The 16201-nt window shown below is 33.2% G+C and overlaps 1 protein-coding gene across 1 annotated transcript in view; it reads right to left on the bottom strand.

Moving 5' to 3' along the window:
- LOC143244939 (sorting nexin-29-like) overlaps window positions 1-16201 on the bottom strand; it is a 34975-nt gene that overhangs the window by 6442 nt on the left and 12332 nt on the right. The window contains exons 3-8 of the mRNA XM_076490527.1: window positions 14744-14808; window positions 5826-5878; window positions 5462-5542; window positions 4585-4640; window positions 1460-1634; window positions 901-971 (exon numbers count right to left, since the gene is read on the bottom strand). Of these exons, the coding sequence (XP_076346642.1) occupies window positions 901-971; window positions 1460-1634; window positions 4585-4640; window positions 5462-5542; window positions 5826-5878; window positions 14744-14808 (501 nt within the window). The remainder of the gene's footprint in view (window positions 1-900; window positions 972-1459; window positions 1635-4584; window positions 4641-5461; window positions 5543-5825; window positions 5879-14743; window positions 14809-16201) is intronic.

Genomic DNA, 16201 nt, shown 5'->3' with positions numbered 1-16201 from the left:
TTTCCATCTTTCCTTTTCTTGGAGTAATACAGAGAAACAAGCAAACTGATTTTGATGAGATTTTATTAATTAATTTACAATAAGTGTTAGTATAAACTATATACAGAGTTTTATTTTGATAGAGTAATATCCTGAAAACAGTTCTACAACTATGAATTAATAAGATATGAACTATAACATATGAAGATACAACAAAATATGGTTCTAGAATCTTCCTCATAACTAAATACCAAAAATTTGCCAAGGAAACTATGAACCATTTTGATGGTGCAAGAAGTACAATATATCTGATAGAAATACAACTTGCATGAAAAGTAGCACAATTTTACATAGAGTTTTCATCAGGCTCTTCCCATGTTACTAAACTCCAAGTTGTGAATTTTACTGTAAAAAGTTTTTAAAAACCCAACTTGTGTAGGCTACTGTATAAATATCCCAAAACTTCAACTGGTAAAGGTTGCTACATATTTTCTTTAAAATCCAAACTTAGAATGTTGTTGTATAAATAATTTTAAACATCAAACCCATAAAATCTCTATACACATATTCTGCAGTGATACAAGCTTCTACATGTCTCACCAAAAATAATATGGAGCTGTAAAATAAATCTAGCTTTATGTTCATTATTTGTGTAATAAAAAACAAAGTTACAAGTGGTTCGTAGAAATAATATATAACACAAGAGCAGCCTCTTGTGAAAGACTTACATTAATTATCAAGAATACTTCAGTGTTTCATAAATAGAAAAATAGTTTTATATTAAGATACAGTGTTAGTTTTATTAGATACATGTTGGTATGTTTACTTGGTTTCTAAGTGTTAAAAAAGTTTCAATCTTCAACAAGTGGTAATGTTCATGTTAGCTACAAAAAGAAAGGAAAATATGTATGACCTTCTTACCTGCAGCCATGGTAGGTAACATGCTGCTTCTTTCTTCATCAGCTAAGAAAGCCCAGTTTTCATAATACTGACTTGAAAGAAAGATAAATGGCAAGTGAAAAATTTGTGCTTCTACTAATGACAGAGTAAAACTAGGGTACATACTGTCCTATAAGTATAAGTAGTAGTAACACATTTATTACTTTTTTTTAGCATTAAAAATTTGAAATAATTTCCATTCTGTTATTTAATACTTTTTCTATAAAAAATAAGAATAATAAAAAAAGGTGTAAGTATTGTTTTCCATCCATAAAAAGAACGTTGTTCCCTTTGTCATGACAAGTAACAATTATAGGTTTGCAGGAGATATAGTTCTAGAACAGGGCTGAGTTATTTACTGATTATACCTTTAATCTTTACTTGGGTATTCTGCTTCACTTCAATACTATAGTTGCAATAAGAAAATTCAAACAGAAACAGATTTAATGTATTTTTTCATTTAATCTTAAAACCTTAAATACCGGACATGACAAACTTTCAAATCGGATGACACATGTACCATACAGCACTAATTTCTTACCTAATAACAGAAGTGTCTGCAAGAAACATATGCATGTTTCGTTCCAAAGAGTGTTCGTTCAATGCAGATCTTAGCCAAGCCCGGCCTCTACCAATATCACTTGATATGTTTTTCAACAGCATGTATCTTTCATACTCGTGTTTGTTCAAGTGGTTACGGAGAAAGTGCCAAAATGCTGGAAAGAAAATTAATAATATATGTCTTAAACAGTAATTAAATATAGTTGTGTGATTAACACAGTTAATTATCATGTATGATTAAGGTGACCTGTATCACCTAAAATAATTGGCTAATCAAAATTATGACAACGTCATGAAAAAACTAAACCAATTCTTATAACTTATTATTACTGTTTTCAATTATTCTAACTATCCAAGTAATTAAATTATTACTATGATAATAGTTCATCATTATTTTCAATTAGATCAATGTTTTTCAGCTTAACCAATTAGTGTCACAACTCATGAAAATAACATATTAATAGAAACTTAGTGTTATTAATTATTTTAAATATCCAAGTTTCCTGTGAGAATGAATGATTAAATGAATGTAATGAGCCTTATTTTTAATAAATTATTAAATTACATTAACAGTCTCACTATAAGCTCAATCAAATCATCTGTGTTTGTGACACCTAACAGACCGTAACAGTTTCCACATTATAACTTCTAACATGTTTTGTGTGTCTTCATAAAATTTCAAAAGTTTTCAATAAGCATTAAATATTTTATAGGCAAAAAAATATCAGAATTTTAAATGAAGTGTTTTACTAAAAATGTATACATGGAGTCAAAGTATACATGAGGTCAGTCAAATTAATAACAATATAATAATGGGTAATTTACGTTAAATTCCATACTGTGGTAAAAAAGAAACAACTAAAGATAGAAGATCCAGACAGCAAATGTCACAATTCTCATAATAGGGGAAATTGAGGATTCTTTTTAATAGTACTTTATAAAATTAAGAACATTAACTTCTATATTAATAAAATTTGGTCTATTTGCTACATTTTGATGTCAAATGTATTTGTATACTGTAGTAATAAAGTAGTTTAATTAATTTCTGAATGCAACTCAGTTTCACATCATGTCATGCATAGCAGAGGATGCTTGTCTCAAAAGATGTATTCAGCCAGCTCTAATGGCTGATCAATCAAACCTGGTTAATGAGAACCCAAGTACTGGTTACTCAACTAAATCTGGAGAGCACAAGCATTAGTTAGTCAAACTGACTAACAGAGTGGATCATTCATTATATTTATCCACAGATTTATTGTAGTAAAATATATTAAACCCACTTGTAACTATGTCACATTTACATCTACAATAGGTAAGATCATAAATTTATGTCTTAAATGAAACTTGTTTGATCCATTAACTTTTTGATGCCAAAATGTTTAAATTTAAATTTTAGACAACTGTTTTTTGTTTTGTTTTTTATATATATAAATGTACTTTTAGATTCAGTCATTCACAAAACATTTTAACCAGTTATTCATAACCACTATAGACTACTTGTCATCACACACAGTAACACATGAATCATAAATCATGCACAAACATTGACGAAACTGAAAAGACCATATTTTCATTCCATAATAATTTTAAAAGTTTATTATTAAATCATGATAAATTATTTATCTTATTGTCCTCAATCTATTAAACTGAATTTAAAATAACATATAACAGGTGAAAACTGAAATATAACACAATATAAAGGACAAAACTGCATTTCCACTTCACATGAGTGATTTCTGAAAAACACACACTACAAGTATTTCAAATTTTTCTTTGGCATTATACATGTGAACCAAAACACAAACTTAGTTTGTGTTTCACAATGAAAATTATTAGGAAAAACAATAAAATGAAAATGGAAACTTGATTAATGTACTTTGGCATGCCTCTCTTGAATAAACCAGTTTTTATAAATCCACATATCAGTTCATGAATCATAGATACATATAAAAGAACAAAACAAAGCTGATCCCTTCTATTCAGTTGTCTCGTTGAAGAATCACCATTATTTAAAAAAGCTAAAAGCATAACAGAACTTAATATGAATAATCAATTAAAACAATGTCCAGTACACTGTTTGATCATAAAAATCTATGAAACTCTTTTACACAGTAGAACTCTTTTTGTAACAGAAACCAAAGCTGTTAATTAAAAACAAAGAAGTATTTTATAAATAATACCAAGATACCAAGTTGACAAACATGGGACTGTACTATCCACCAGAATATATGTTGTTTGTTTTATAGCAAAGCCACAATGGGCTATCTACTTTGTCCATCAAAGGGAATCAAACCCCAGATTTCTGTGTTATATGTTTATAGATTTACCACCATCCCAACCTGAAGACATATTAAATAAAAAAAAAAACAGATGTTGAAAGGTTTAATAAACCTAGATATTTTTCCTACTAATTCTCAACAATGAACTTATATGACAAAAAAACCAAAAAACCTCCACAATAAACATATTCTTGTTCCAAGCATTTAAAGGACATTAAACTTAAACAATTGGTTTCACAATTAATTAACTTGCTCATTTTTGCTCAGTCCACTAGTTAATTAAGTTTAGTTGACTACTTTATTGTTGAAATCTTACATTTAAGAAGAAACACCATGTCAGGATGGTTCAGCATTCTTTCACTGTTTATGAAAACTAGTTTACTTCGAGATAAACATTGTCGTATATATACTTTGGTAAAATTACTATAAGAAAATGGTATAAACATCTACACATACTAAAAATGGGGTATCTTATTCACAACTAATAATTAAAAATAACTTGGGGAATATATTGCTGTAACATACTCCCTACTTTCATTGGGTAACTATTGTAAAATTAATAACAAAACTCAAAGTGGAGTTTATTTAAAACAATAACATGTACCTATTTGTTGTCACAAACAATCCCAATAAATATAATTGTAAATTACAGTAAAAGATACAGACAATGCTATATTTATATGTACAGAACATAAATTCTCAATGTAAATCTTCAGCGAAATCAGAAATAATAAACACATTCTTAGCTTTAAGAAAATGAGTCTGTTAGGTAAATAAGATTACAAGGAATCTAATACTAGCTTATAAACTGAGCTTAAAAACTTACTTGGTTCAGAATCTGGGTGTTTCACATTCAATCCTTTAACCATATCTGTCATATGCCTACACATTTCCAGAAAGTGATCATTGTTAATACAATGTATGAGGGCCAATAAAGAAAGAAAATCAATTTTCTTTGTAGGAACTATATCATACAGAACTGTTAGCGAAACACTATGCAAAGTCATTTGTGTGTAAAAAACACCATTTCCTTAATGTTCTTTCTATCTATATAGAAGGTATAGAGAAAGTATAAAATGATTATCTCTTAAATAGTTCTGTGGAAAATAAGTTTAAGCACACACACTAACAGTCAATCATACTTTTATGTGGGTCAGCAATAATAGCTAACTAGACTTTCATATGCCTGTATGCTTCTAAAAAGACAATATTTGTGAATTGGAAAGTTGTTGAAAGACTCTGGAAAATTAAGTTTGACTTTAAAAGGAGAAAAAACTAATATTACGCATAAACTATCATTGTAGTTATCATAATAAGCAAGTAGTTATCTAAGTGGCAAACAATGCAGACCCAATTTTCATTTCATAGGTTATATAATAGTCACATTGTAGTTATTATAAGCACATCAATAAGGATTTCATTAAAGCTTTTTACAAATTTATGACAGTTTCATAAATAATATCATGACAACTATAATTTTGATTTATAATAGTGTAAATGTTACACCTATTACAGATTATTTTAAATTCTTTAGTACCTTTATAGATTTATACTTGCATTCAGTGTTAGGAAGTAAGTACAGATTCAAGTACAATTGATAATTATTAAAACTAATTTTATTCATTTGTGTTTTCTAAAAGTATCAGTAACTTGTTTAGAGTTGTGCTTTCACTACTGCTACAATTTAAATAAAATCAGCATACCTGATAGCAGACAGACGTTTATTGTTTTTTCTTAAACCATGTTGAAGTACTGCTTCAAACTGGGCACAAAGACACACTACTCTGAAGAAAGAAATTAAACACAGCATAAAAATCTATGATGAAAGTTATTGCTTCATATTTTTTTAGATGTTTAATACCCATTAGTAAACTAGAAAGATATTTTGTACATCATTTTAGAAACCAAGTGTCTTTTAAAATAACTTCTGCAATTAACTGTTTTTAAGCCAATTTTATCAAAAAAAAAAGGCTGGACATGTTTTATACCAATATGCATCCACATGCATAAAAATTATGAATGTAAAGCTTCTATAGAAACAACTGAAGGAAATTAAGAACACTAAACCTGCTGTCTGTCTCTGTAGCTAGCTCTCCTCTTCCACCAAATCTTATCTGACACTGAAAAAAATCATCAAAAAAATGTTACAGTGTAACAGTAACAATACACGTCACTGACCTTGTGAGTAAAAACAGATTTATACATTTTTAGAAATGTAACATAACATACATATATGATACATAAAACTAAAGATAAATTTTACTATGAGACAGTGGCAAATTAGAGTCAAGAAAGAAGTGTCTCTCCATCAACAAGTATACACTTTACATGCTACTGTAACTAGGTAAACATATAACTAAAATTTTTAAAACATATAAAATGTATCAGGAAATCAATAGAATGCTGATGATGGAGTAAAACAGAATAATGGCACACAGGCTGATCTTAAAATGTATGAATCAAGATAATATACAGTCTAATGATCAGAATGCATTTATAAATAAAACCATATTCTGATGGGAGGTTGCACTTCTGCTTAAGCAATGATACTAATCATAATACATTATATAGTTTAGATCTGTAACTTTGAGGCCTTGATCCATAATTTTTAAGACCATTATCTCACACACACACACACACACAAACATTTCAATAATAATCAATTACAAGTATTCCTAACAGACAATTTAGATCAGCATTATTAAACAACAAAATATTTATAATAACATAATGCAATTATTTTCATTACTGGATAGTCATCTAGTTATGTCAGATAAAGCTTGGGGTAATAACACCCTAAAAGCATTGAAGATATCCTTTCTATCATGTAAAATGCAAAATATTAGAGTTAAATAAGTTGACAATCATGGAAAACCAACACAAGAGTATGTAAGTTCTTAAAACCACACTGTCTCACCTCATACTGTCTTTTGCTGTCTGCAGCAAGATGTGGGAAGGCAATCACAATTAAAGTTTTAAAACTATAAACATAACCACCCAAAACTTCTACAGTATAAAACTCCCAACCACCAACTTTGTAAAGGTCTTAAAAAATGAAAGAAAACTTACTTATAAATGTATGTGTGTGTAAATATATACAACACTTAATTTAAAATCAGATGAAAATTTATTATACACATTAAATGAAATATTCTACTTAATAATTTTAAAAAAGCTGACTTAAATATAACCACAGTGATTATATATAATGAAATTGTACACAGTAAAATTGTGCATGTTTTGAAAAATAAAATAACATTTACAATTTCATAAAATAACTTTCCAATCAAGTGTTAATGAATGTAGGGAGATATAAAAAATAAATATTTTAAATCTGTAAAGAAATGTAAGCATTTTTTAATTGTTCCTTATAAAAATATATTTTAATAAAATATGTTTAAATCCTCAAAATTCATGGAAATATTATACATAAAAATATTTTATTTGAAGAAGCTACATAACCTGCAGAAAGTTAAATTCAAGCTTTTTTCATGCCATATCACTTTTTGCAATGCAACAAAACAAACTATACAACTTCTGCACTGAATCAACACACCAGAGCATTCTTGAGTTGGGTAAAATGTTTTTTCTTCCTCTATCTTACCTTTTTTTAACACAAAAATCATAATTTTAAAACCTTGACCAATATTCAAATTGTACTTTCCTCTATAATGGCTGGAAATGGCAATTTTATTTTATCTACTGTGAGGCAACTCCCGTTTATTTCGCATGGTAAATAGGCATATATTTGTAAACCTTTACGTGTACAGTATGATTTTTAGAAGCATCTGGCACTGAATAGAGCTCTGTATGTAGAGAGATGGGAAAATGATGGAAGGTAGCATTATATACGTCCTTCTGAACTACCCACGCCTTGTTATGAAATCCAGAAATATCAGTTATATCCTTAATAAACAATATACTTGACACATAAATAGCAAATATGCAAGTAGTCTAATATATTATCCCAAATCAAGAAGGATAAAATACTTTATACATAACATAAACATATGAAAACAGCTTAGAGTTCACTAATAGGTAATGTAAACAATGTAACATCATCAAAAATTACAGCAGTGTACCAAACCATGAAATGCCTAAAGCAAAAAGATAATTGTAGTGAAAAGGAGAAAATAAAAAATAAAAGGAGGATCACAGATGTAGAAGAAAAAAGGAAAGGATAAAAATGAGTCATGTAGTAGTAGGGAAAGGAATATTGAATTATTTGTCTTATAAACAACAAAGAATAGTCATAGTGAGGTAGCTACAGATTTTTAAATTAAAATATAAATATGATGGAAACACTAATTCCCAACATGCTAAGTTGGGGATTTAGTACACATACATAGTAGAAATCTACGAGTGAGTAGAAAAGGTAAAATTCATGTAAATTTGAGCATTTTTATCAAAACATAAACTGGCCAGGCAACAAGAAAGAGAGGGAAGTATTTAATTAATGATGAATATCTTGTTTATGTTTTTCATATAGCAAAGCCACATTGGACTATCTGCTGTGCCCACCAAGGGTAATCAAACACTGATTTTAGCATTGTAAATATGTAGATTGGTTGGTTGGTTGGTTGATGTAAATACGTAGACTCAGTGCTGTCCCAGTAGAGTACAATATAGAGTGAGTTAATCAAAATATGTAGTTACAAAATTTAACAAAACATTAAATACAGTATATATATTTTTATACTGATACTATCATTTACAAAAATTTTATCCTACTGTATTTCATAAATATTCTATGTAGCTACCAAATCTGCAGCCTGAACAGACATGAGAAATATGTAATACAAACAATGCACCGAGATACAAGTTCCAGAATTTTACACAATGAGCAAACTTCCTCTTCTCTGTTTTTTTCCATAAAATAGTTATTTTGAAAACCATATGACTAGGACATAAGTTTAATTAATAAACAAAACATGTTCTACAAACTCAAGAACTTGGAGCTACTTTCTCTTTCAACTTTTGTTTTTTCTCATCCAATATTAGAAAGAAATTATATGGTGCAATAAATTTCACTGAACTTGTAAGTTTATACATACACAAGTACTAAATCAATTTTAACATAACATTATTTCTTGTCCACCTGTTCAACTCACCTGCATTTGTCCAAACAATAGTGCTGATTAATAAAGAGATTATTAAGACAGATCTGTGACTAACTTGATTGATCGATTGGTTTGGTGTTTTATGGCACAAAGCAGCTAAGCTATCTACACCAAACATCCGTTAAAAAGTTAAAATTAAAGTAAATTTAGTAAAATTTATAAAAGAAAATTAAAGTAAAACAAAACAAAGTTTAAAAAAACAACATAAATAGCATAAAATCAATATTTACATCTAGTCTACAGCAGTAAGAGAAAAGCTAGAGTAATACAAGTTGTAAAGGATTTTCTGTAACATAACTGTAATTATCATAATTCAGAAAGACGAACAGGTAAGTACAAAAAAATCACAGACAGTCACCTGAAGTTGGCCTTTCCAGTCCTTGTTCTGAGTTTTTTGACATTATGGCCATTTTCAAAAAGTAAAGTAATAAAAGTTTTAACAGACTTGCAGCAAAAGTTTAATAATAACTCACCAGGATGACTAACAGGAAGTTCAAACAGCAGTGTTAGTCACCTGAAGTTGGCCTTTCCAGTCCTGGTTTCGAGTTATTTGACATTACACCCATTTTCTAATTCCAAATCAAACTAGATGGACTGTGATTCTTAGAAAGGAATCACATTAAAATAGTCTAATGCATAAATTAAAAAATTTAAATGGCATTAAAAAGATTAATGGCCTTTAAAAAACTAAAAACATTTCCAAGGTGGACATTGTCTCCATCACCAATAACACTGTCTAATGTTATGGATAAACCTTGGAACAGAACATGTTTAAAATGGTGCTGTTGTTGAGAGTCGTAACAATGGCAAGAGAATGGAATGTGGCTTATAGTAACTTGAGTGTTATACAGACTACACATTAGTGATTCATTTCCTGATAAAAGCAAATGATGAGTTAAAAACTGTGAACGTAGTCTAGTTAGAACAACTTACTCTCTCCAATCCTGATGGAAGCAAGATGACTAAAGTCCATAATGTTTTATTTGGAAAAGCTTGTTTTCGTGTTGCTCACTCCAAGTCTACTGCCAGCTGGCATAAAGCCAAGCTTTGAATACAGGACCATAATCCATGTATGGGACAAGCACAGTGGTGATAGTGCCAGTTCAGATAGACTTCGCTGCAATGTCAGCGAACTCGTTCCTGAGAATACCAATGTGGCCCGGTATCCAGAAAAACTGGATAGAAGTAGATATGAAAGAAAAATCTGTATGGAAGGATGGTTCAAGAGATGTTCAGCAAATAACACACAGTATTTACAATTGGAAGTGTCTGCTTTTTCAGATCACTTAAAGATAGGTCACATTTGGGGACTGTTATAAGCCATGGTGGCATGGCCTAATCATTTAATACAGCAATATTATCCAAAGACAGACTCAATTTATCCAACTGTGCCTGGATATGAAGGCCAAAGGAATAATGGCAAGTCATCTGTTATGAAAAAGTATGACCCACTGAGGAAGGAAAACACAACTCCAGATGGGATGCTTTGGTAAGGAACGAAGTTTTGAAGCATATAGTAAAGACAGTTGCAAACAGCAGAGGTGCAAAGAAGGTTTATAAGACTATGTATAAGCTCTGAACTGGGGAAGTGCACAAAGCCCCAGTGCAGAGCCAAAGTCTTTGAAGATGAATGAAGTCCAGCATCTTTAAGGCCAAGGTCGTGGCAAAGCCATAAACCAGTGATCTGTAGCCAAGTTTTGATTGAATAAGAGCATGATATATATTTAGCATAGGACATCAATCCACTCCCCGAGTGGTGAAAGAGAGGACACAGATGATGTTCAGTGCTCTTGTACATTTGACCAGTAGCTGCTTGATGTGTGGTATAAAGGTCAGCTTACAGTCAAAGATAAGCTCCAAGAACTTTGTCCCAGGGACCACAAGCAGCACAATGTCACCGATATGGAGTTCAGGATCAGAGAGAAGAGTCAACACCATTTGCAGTGGTCCACTTCAGCCACTGATTCAAGGCAATCTGTAGCTGCTGCTCAGTATACCCCATGTTTGATGACTGACATGAGATGTGAAAGTCGTCAATATAGAGCCCATTTGCAACAGTGGGAGGGAGTTGTTCAGTGATGGCATTAATCTTTATACTGAAAAGTGACACTCAAGACACAGCCTTGAGGAACTCCAAGTTCCTGTAGAAAAGAACAGGAAAGTGTCGAATGCACACAAACTTGGTATCTCTTATCCATTAAAAAATGTTTAATAAAAATGGGCAAATGGCCACGTAACCCATATATATGAAGGTCTCGCAAAATGCCATACCTCCATGTTGTATCATAAGCCTACTCAATGTCAAAGAACATTGATATAAGATGTTGTCATTTGAGAAAGGCTTCTCTGATTGACGTTTCAAGTCGAATCAGGGGGTACACAGTGGAGTGCTGTCTTCAGAACCCACCCTGGGTGGGCAAGAGGAGGTTCTTTGATTCGAGGAACCAAACAAGACAAGCATTAATTATCCTCTCTTAGGTATAACAGAGACAGCTCATCAAAGCAATTAGACAACAGTTTGAAGGAATCTTGGGATCCTTCCCAGGCTTAGAAGAAGGTAGGACAATAAGCCTGGTGCCAGACATCAGGAAAAACATTCTCCTGCCAGATCCAGTTAAAAACAATCAGAAGAATAGCAAGAGAAACAGGAGGTAGATGGCACAGCATTTCATAATGTACATCATCAGGTCCCACTGATGTATTGCCAGACCGATGAAGGGCCAGTTTGAGCTCCACCAGTGTAAAGGGAAGATTATAGTCATAAAGACAATCAGCTCGAAAGGAAAGAGGTGATTGCTCTGATTGGTCTTGATGACCAAGAAGATGGAAAAAAGAAGCAGAAGTGCTAGTTACCCAACAAAAGCTTTATCTAGAGTATTGTTGATATGCTGGGTATCAGCTAATTCCTGGCCATCAGAGAGCAAGATCGAGAGGGGGGACAGAATTATATTGTCCACTGATCTTTCGAATCTTGTCCCATATGACTTTGGAACTTGTGGTTGTGAACTTAATCCAAGATTCCTTCTGGCTTTAATGTCTTACCCACCAAGCATGCGCATGGGCCTGCTGGAAAGTGATGCAGTTCGAGAGTGTGGGATATCTATGGAAAGTATCCCAGGCTCCCAGTCGTATATTGATGGCTTACAGACAATGGCAGGATAAAGTTTTGCAATAGCAGAGAGAGGGTAAGTTTGTGTGATACAAGTTCCACTGGGGCATGCGGGTCAGATGACATCAACCATGGCCAGCCTCTCTCAAGATTATAGGAAAATGATCACTGCCTCATGGATTATTGTCAACCCTCCATGAAAAATGGGAGAATAGTGAAGGGGAGAAAATTGAGAGATCAATATCAGTAAAGGACTAACTAAGTGCATGAAAATAAGTAGAAGAACCAGTCATGAAAAGAGATAGGTTGTGATCAGAGAGCATATGCTTTACAGAGCAACCCCTCTTATCAATATCAGTACTTCCCCAGAGGGGATGATGCCCACTATAGTCCCCCCAGGATTAAAAATAGAGACAGCAACTGTTCAATGAGAACATTAAGGTCCAATTGATCATAGGTCTCTCCAGGCGACAGGTAGAGAGAACAAACAGTGATGGTATGACCCAAGGAAACATGGATGGCTATTGCCTCCAAGGGTATGTGGGATGGCAAATACAGGGTGGCCACATGATAATCAACCAACAGTGCCACCCCTCCATGCACTTGTCCATCACACAGCCTGTAATTTCTGTACAAAGAAAACTGCTTAATGGTGACTGTATTGGCAGGTTTCAGAAATGATTCCTGTAAGGAAAGACACACAGGATGGTTGGAAGCAAACAGTGTTTTGATGTCATCCAGATTAGAATGTAACCTTTGACAGTTCCATTGTATTAAGGTGGCCACTTTTGTTTACATGTAGGCAAATTGGGTGTAAAACCCTTCTGTTTATGACCATGTCTTTTATCTTCACCGTCTTTAGTCGAGGGATGTCTACTGACCTCCATGGATCCTGCCTGGGTCGACTGGGCAGGTCTTTGCTGTTGGAAGAGGATTCCAGTGAATGAGGATGTGAATGAATTATCGTTTTGCATTTTGGGGTGGGAGAAGATGTATCCGAGGAAATACCTGTACCTGGAACCAAAGGAAGTGGATCTTGGGATTTGTTGGAATGTATGTTAGGGAAGGAGATGAGTGTTGAAGTTGAGTCATCAACTTTTTTAACCATTGAGGTCAAAAGATTTTCATTTGATTTTTTGAGAGAGATTCTTTTGTGTTCAGAGAGATCTATCTGTGTTCCCACTGTAGTAGTGGAATGAAGTGCAGCAGCATATGTCCGAGATGAAGTGGTGGACAGCAACTTTCAAGCCTCAGGATAAGCAATGTTATGAATTGTTTTCAAATGCTGCACCTCTCTTTCTTCCAACCATTCAGGTTAGGAATGAAAATAGGACGAGTGAGTGTGTGTGTGTTTTGTAATTGCAAAGCAATATCGGGCTATCTGCTGAGCCCACTGAGGAGACTCGAACCCCTCATTTTAGAGGACAGGTAAGAGTTATTGCAATTGATGAAATGAGGGTCCATTTCACACTCATAGGCATTGTGGTCCTTGCCACCACAACGAACGCATGTCAAAGAACCCAGACATAATGTCTTTGAGTGACCAAACCGCTGACACTGGAAACATTGAAGAGAGTTTAGAATGTATGGCTGTACCTTGCAATTAAGATAATTTGCCTTGATAGTGGCAGGTGGACGTGGTGATGTAAATGTTAGAATGAGGATATTGGTTGGCATCATAATTCCATCTTTGCAAGTGGAGATATGCTTCACTGCAGAAATTCCTTGAGTGAAGAAACCAGCAAGAATCTCTGACTTGGGGATGTTCTTGAAATCCCTCACAGCAACAACTCCTTGTGAAGAATTCAAAGTAGCATGAGGTGTAACCTCAATAGGTATATCCCCAATTGCCTTTGAATGCAAAAGAAGTTCACTGTGTTGAGATGTGGATGTTTCCACCAATTTGTCACTAGATCAAAGCTTCTTTACTGACTTTGGAGAGCCAGCAAGTTCCTCTAGTCCCTTCTGAATGAAAAAGTGAGACATTTGCCCAAAAGGTTTGTCTGTAAGAGAATGTAGGATAAGAAAATGAGATACAACAGGTGTTAAGAGATGTTGAAGATTGCTGCTCAGAATCTTCAAGATGTGGTTATTTTCCTATGGACTGTTTTTTTACTATTTTTTTATTTGGATGATTCATAATAAAAAGAGAAAATTTTGGCACCCACTAGCCCCACCCAACATGAAGCCCTATGAGGAGATGCACTACAATATCAAACAAGGACACTGCTGCAATGCCAGGGTTTTGTGAGCATTATAACCAAACACCAGCATCAGATACAATGTCCACAACACCTGTTGAGAACATCCAACACTCGTACTTAGTTGACCCTAAGGCAAGTGGACCAGCCGACTGACCCAATGGGGGCCATCCCAAGGCCACCTGTCTACAGGAATTTAAGGCCAAAGTGGTGTGTTAGGGTTGAACCCCTCAACCACCAGGATCTTCTCCTCCCCTTCATGGGTCACCACACAAAGCAAATGTGTGGGCGGATGTTTAGATCTTAGAGAAGGTAAAATTGAAAGAACAGAACCTTCCTGAAAGGTCCCTTCACCACATACAAGAGTCCACACCTAGATGGACCAACCTAAATTTCAAACAAACAAAAGAGAGCTGAGAATTAGTTATCTGTATTGTATCAAACTTTTGTGAAGAAGCTTCTAGATAAAGTAACACATTTTAAACATACAAAAGGGTTTAATACTACTCCACTTCTCATGAAACCTAGTACTCATATTAAGAATACAACACTAACCTGTTTAACAGCATCTAAAAGATGTGAAACCAGAGCCTGGCGCTCTAACAGGTAAGGGTCTTCACCTACAAAAAAAACAACATAGAACATCTTATAATCTGTCATAGTTATAATATAAATAACTAAGTGATAGGAGAAAATAAAAGTTGTGTTGTTTTTTAAATGAAGTTTAAAAATAATCTGCTGCCTTTTTTAACTTATTGTCAAGAATTTTAATACACAGAATGGTTAAATTAATATGAAAGTGTCACTCCCCCCTCTTTATGGTGTTCAGATCCATTAAATACAGATATTAGTGCTTATATAAAATTTTTATGTTACAGTAACACAATAAAGCCCTATTAAAACTTATAACACTGTATTATATCACACACTTAACAACTAGAAGACTTCTGAAAATCACAAAACATCACTGGTCCAAGTTAAACTAAAATTATAAGAATGGCAAATTAGTACAAGTTTTATTTACTAAATTTGGGCAACAATTTATATAAAAGTAATTGTAGCTTGATTTTTAACAAGGGTCCAAAGAAAAGCAAGGATCCCCCCAAAACGAAAAATTGAATACAAGTTACGGATATTTATTGGTGGTGGCTGGTCTCCCTTCAAGACTGTGTAAAATTTAGAGCATTTATATATACAATTTACAAGATGATTTACATAACCAGAAGGCAAAAAGGAGTCCATTGATATACCAGAGCATTTTTCCTGTCTAAAGGGGAGGTAACACATCCTCCTAAAGAATCATAAACATACTCTAGGAGATGGGATAGTCTTACAGGTATGAGATGGTAACATGTGCTGTTTAGATGAGCATTATTGTCCATAAAAAGGAAGTTATCTTCTACTGAACCTGCTTATTACCTAACAGAGAAAACCATGATCTCATCCCTATATCTCTGGCCACTGACAATATTACCCTCAAACACATGGAGATATTTGTTTCCAATTATGGAAATTCTTGTCCACCACAATAAGATTCCCTTTTGATGATCTGCATGGACCAACTAGTTATGTGTTCCATTCCTCCATCCCAAAGAAGAATGTACAATATAAGTCACAGAGTAAGCTAAATCTTGACTCATATTTAAAAAGAACAAGACTTCATTAAAACAGTATTCAAGAGGCATGTTTACAACACCATTTCAAATGCTACTGGTATCAGCATATTGTTGAGCCTAATACCAACCTAGTGTAACAACACAGAGATCCAAAAATAGTCAGATTGGACCAAAAATGACACAAAATGGTCAGCTACAATCATGGGATTGTGACCAGAGGTAGACCTTCTACTGGTTCTTTAGCAGTATCTTCATGCAGTGGGAATTATTTTCATACACATGAAATATTACTTCTATTTACATTCAGCTTATCAGCCATTTGTGTTTGTGACTATCTCTGCATAAAGCCTATCAACAACTAGGGAATTTTCCAGAAAATGATGGCTCCCCAGTTGTA

The sequence above is a fragment of the Tachypleus tridentatus genome, chromosome 2 (genome assembly GCF_004210375.1).
Source record: "Tachypleus tridentatus isolate NWPU-2018 chromosome 2, ASM421037v1, whole genome shotgun sequence".
Taxonomy (NCBI): Eukaryota; Metazoa; Arthropoda; class Merostomata; order Xiphosura; family Limulidae; genus Tachypleus; species Tachypleus tridentatus.
The sequence above is the reverse complement of the archived record's forward strand: the minus strand, read 5'-3'. Positions and strand labels throughout refer to the sequence as shown.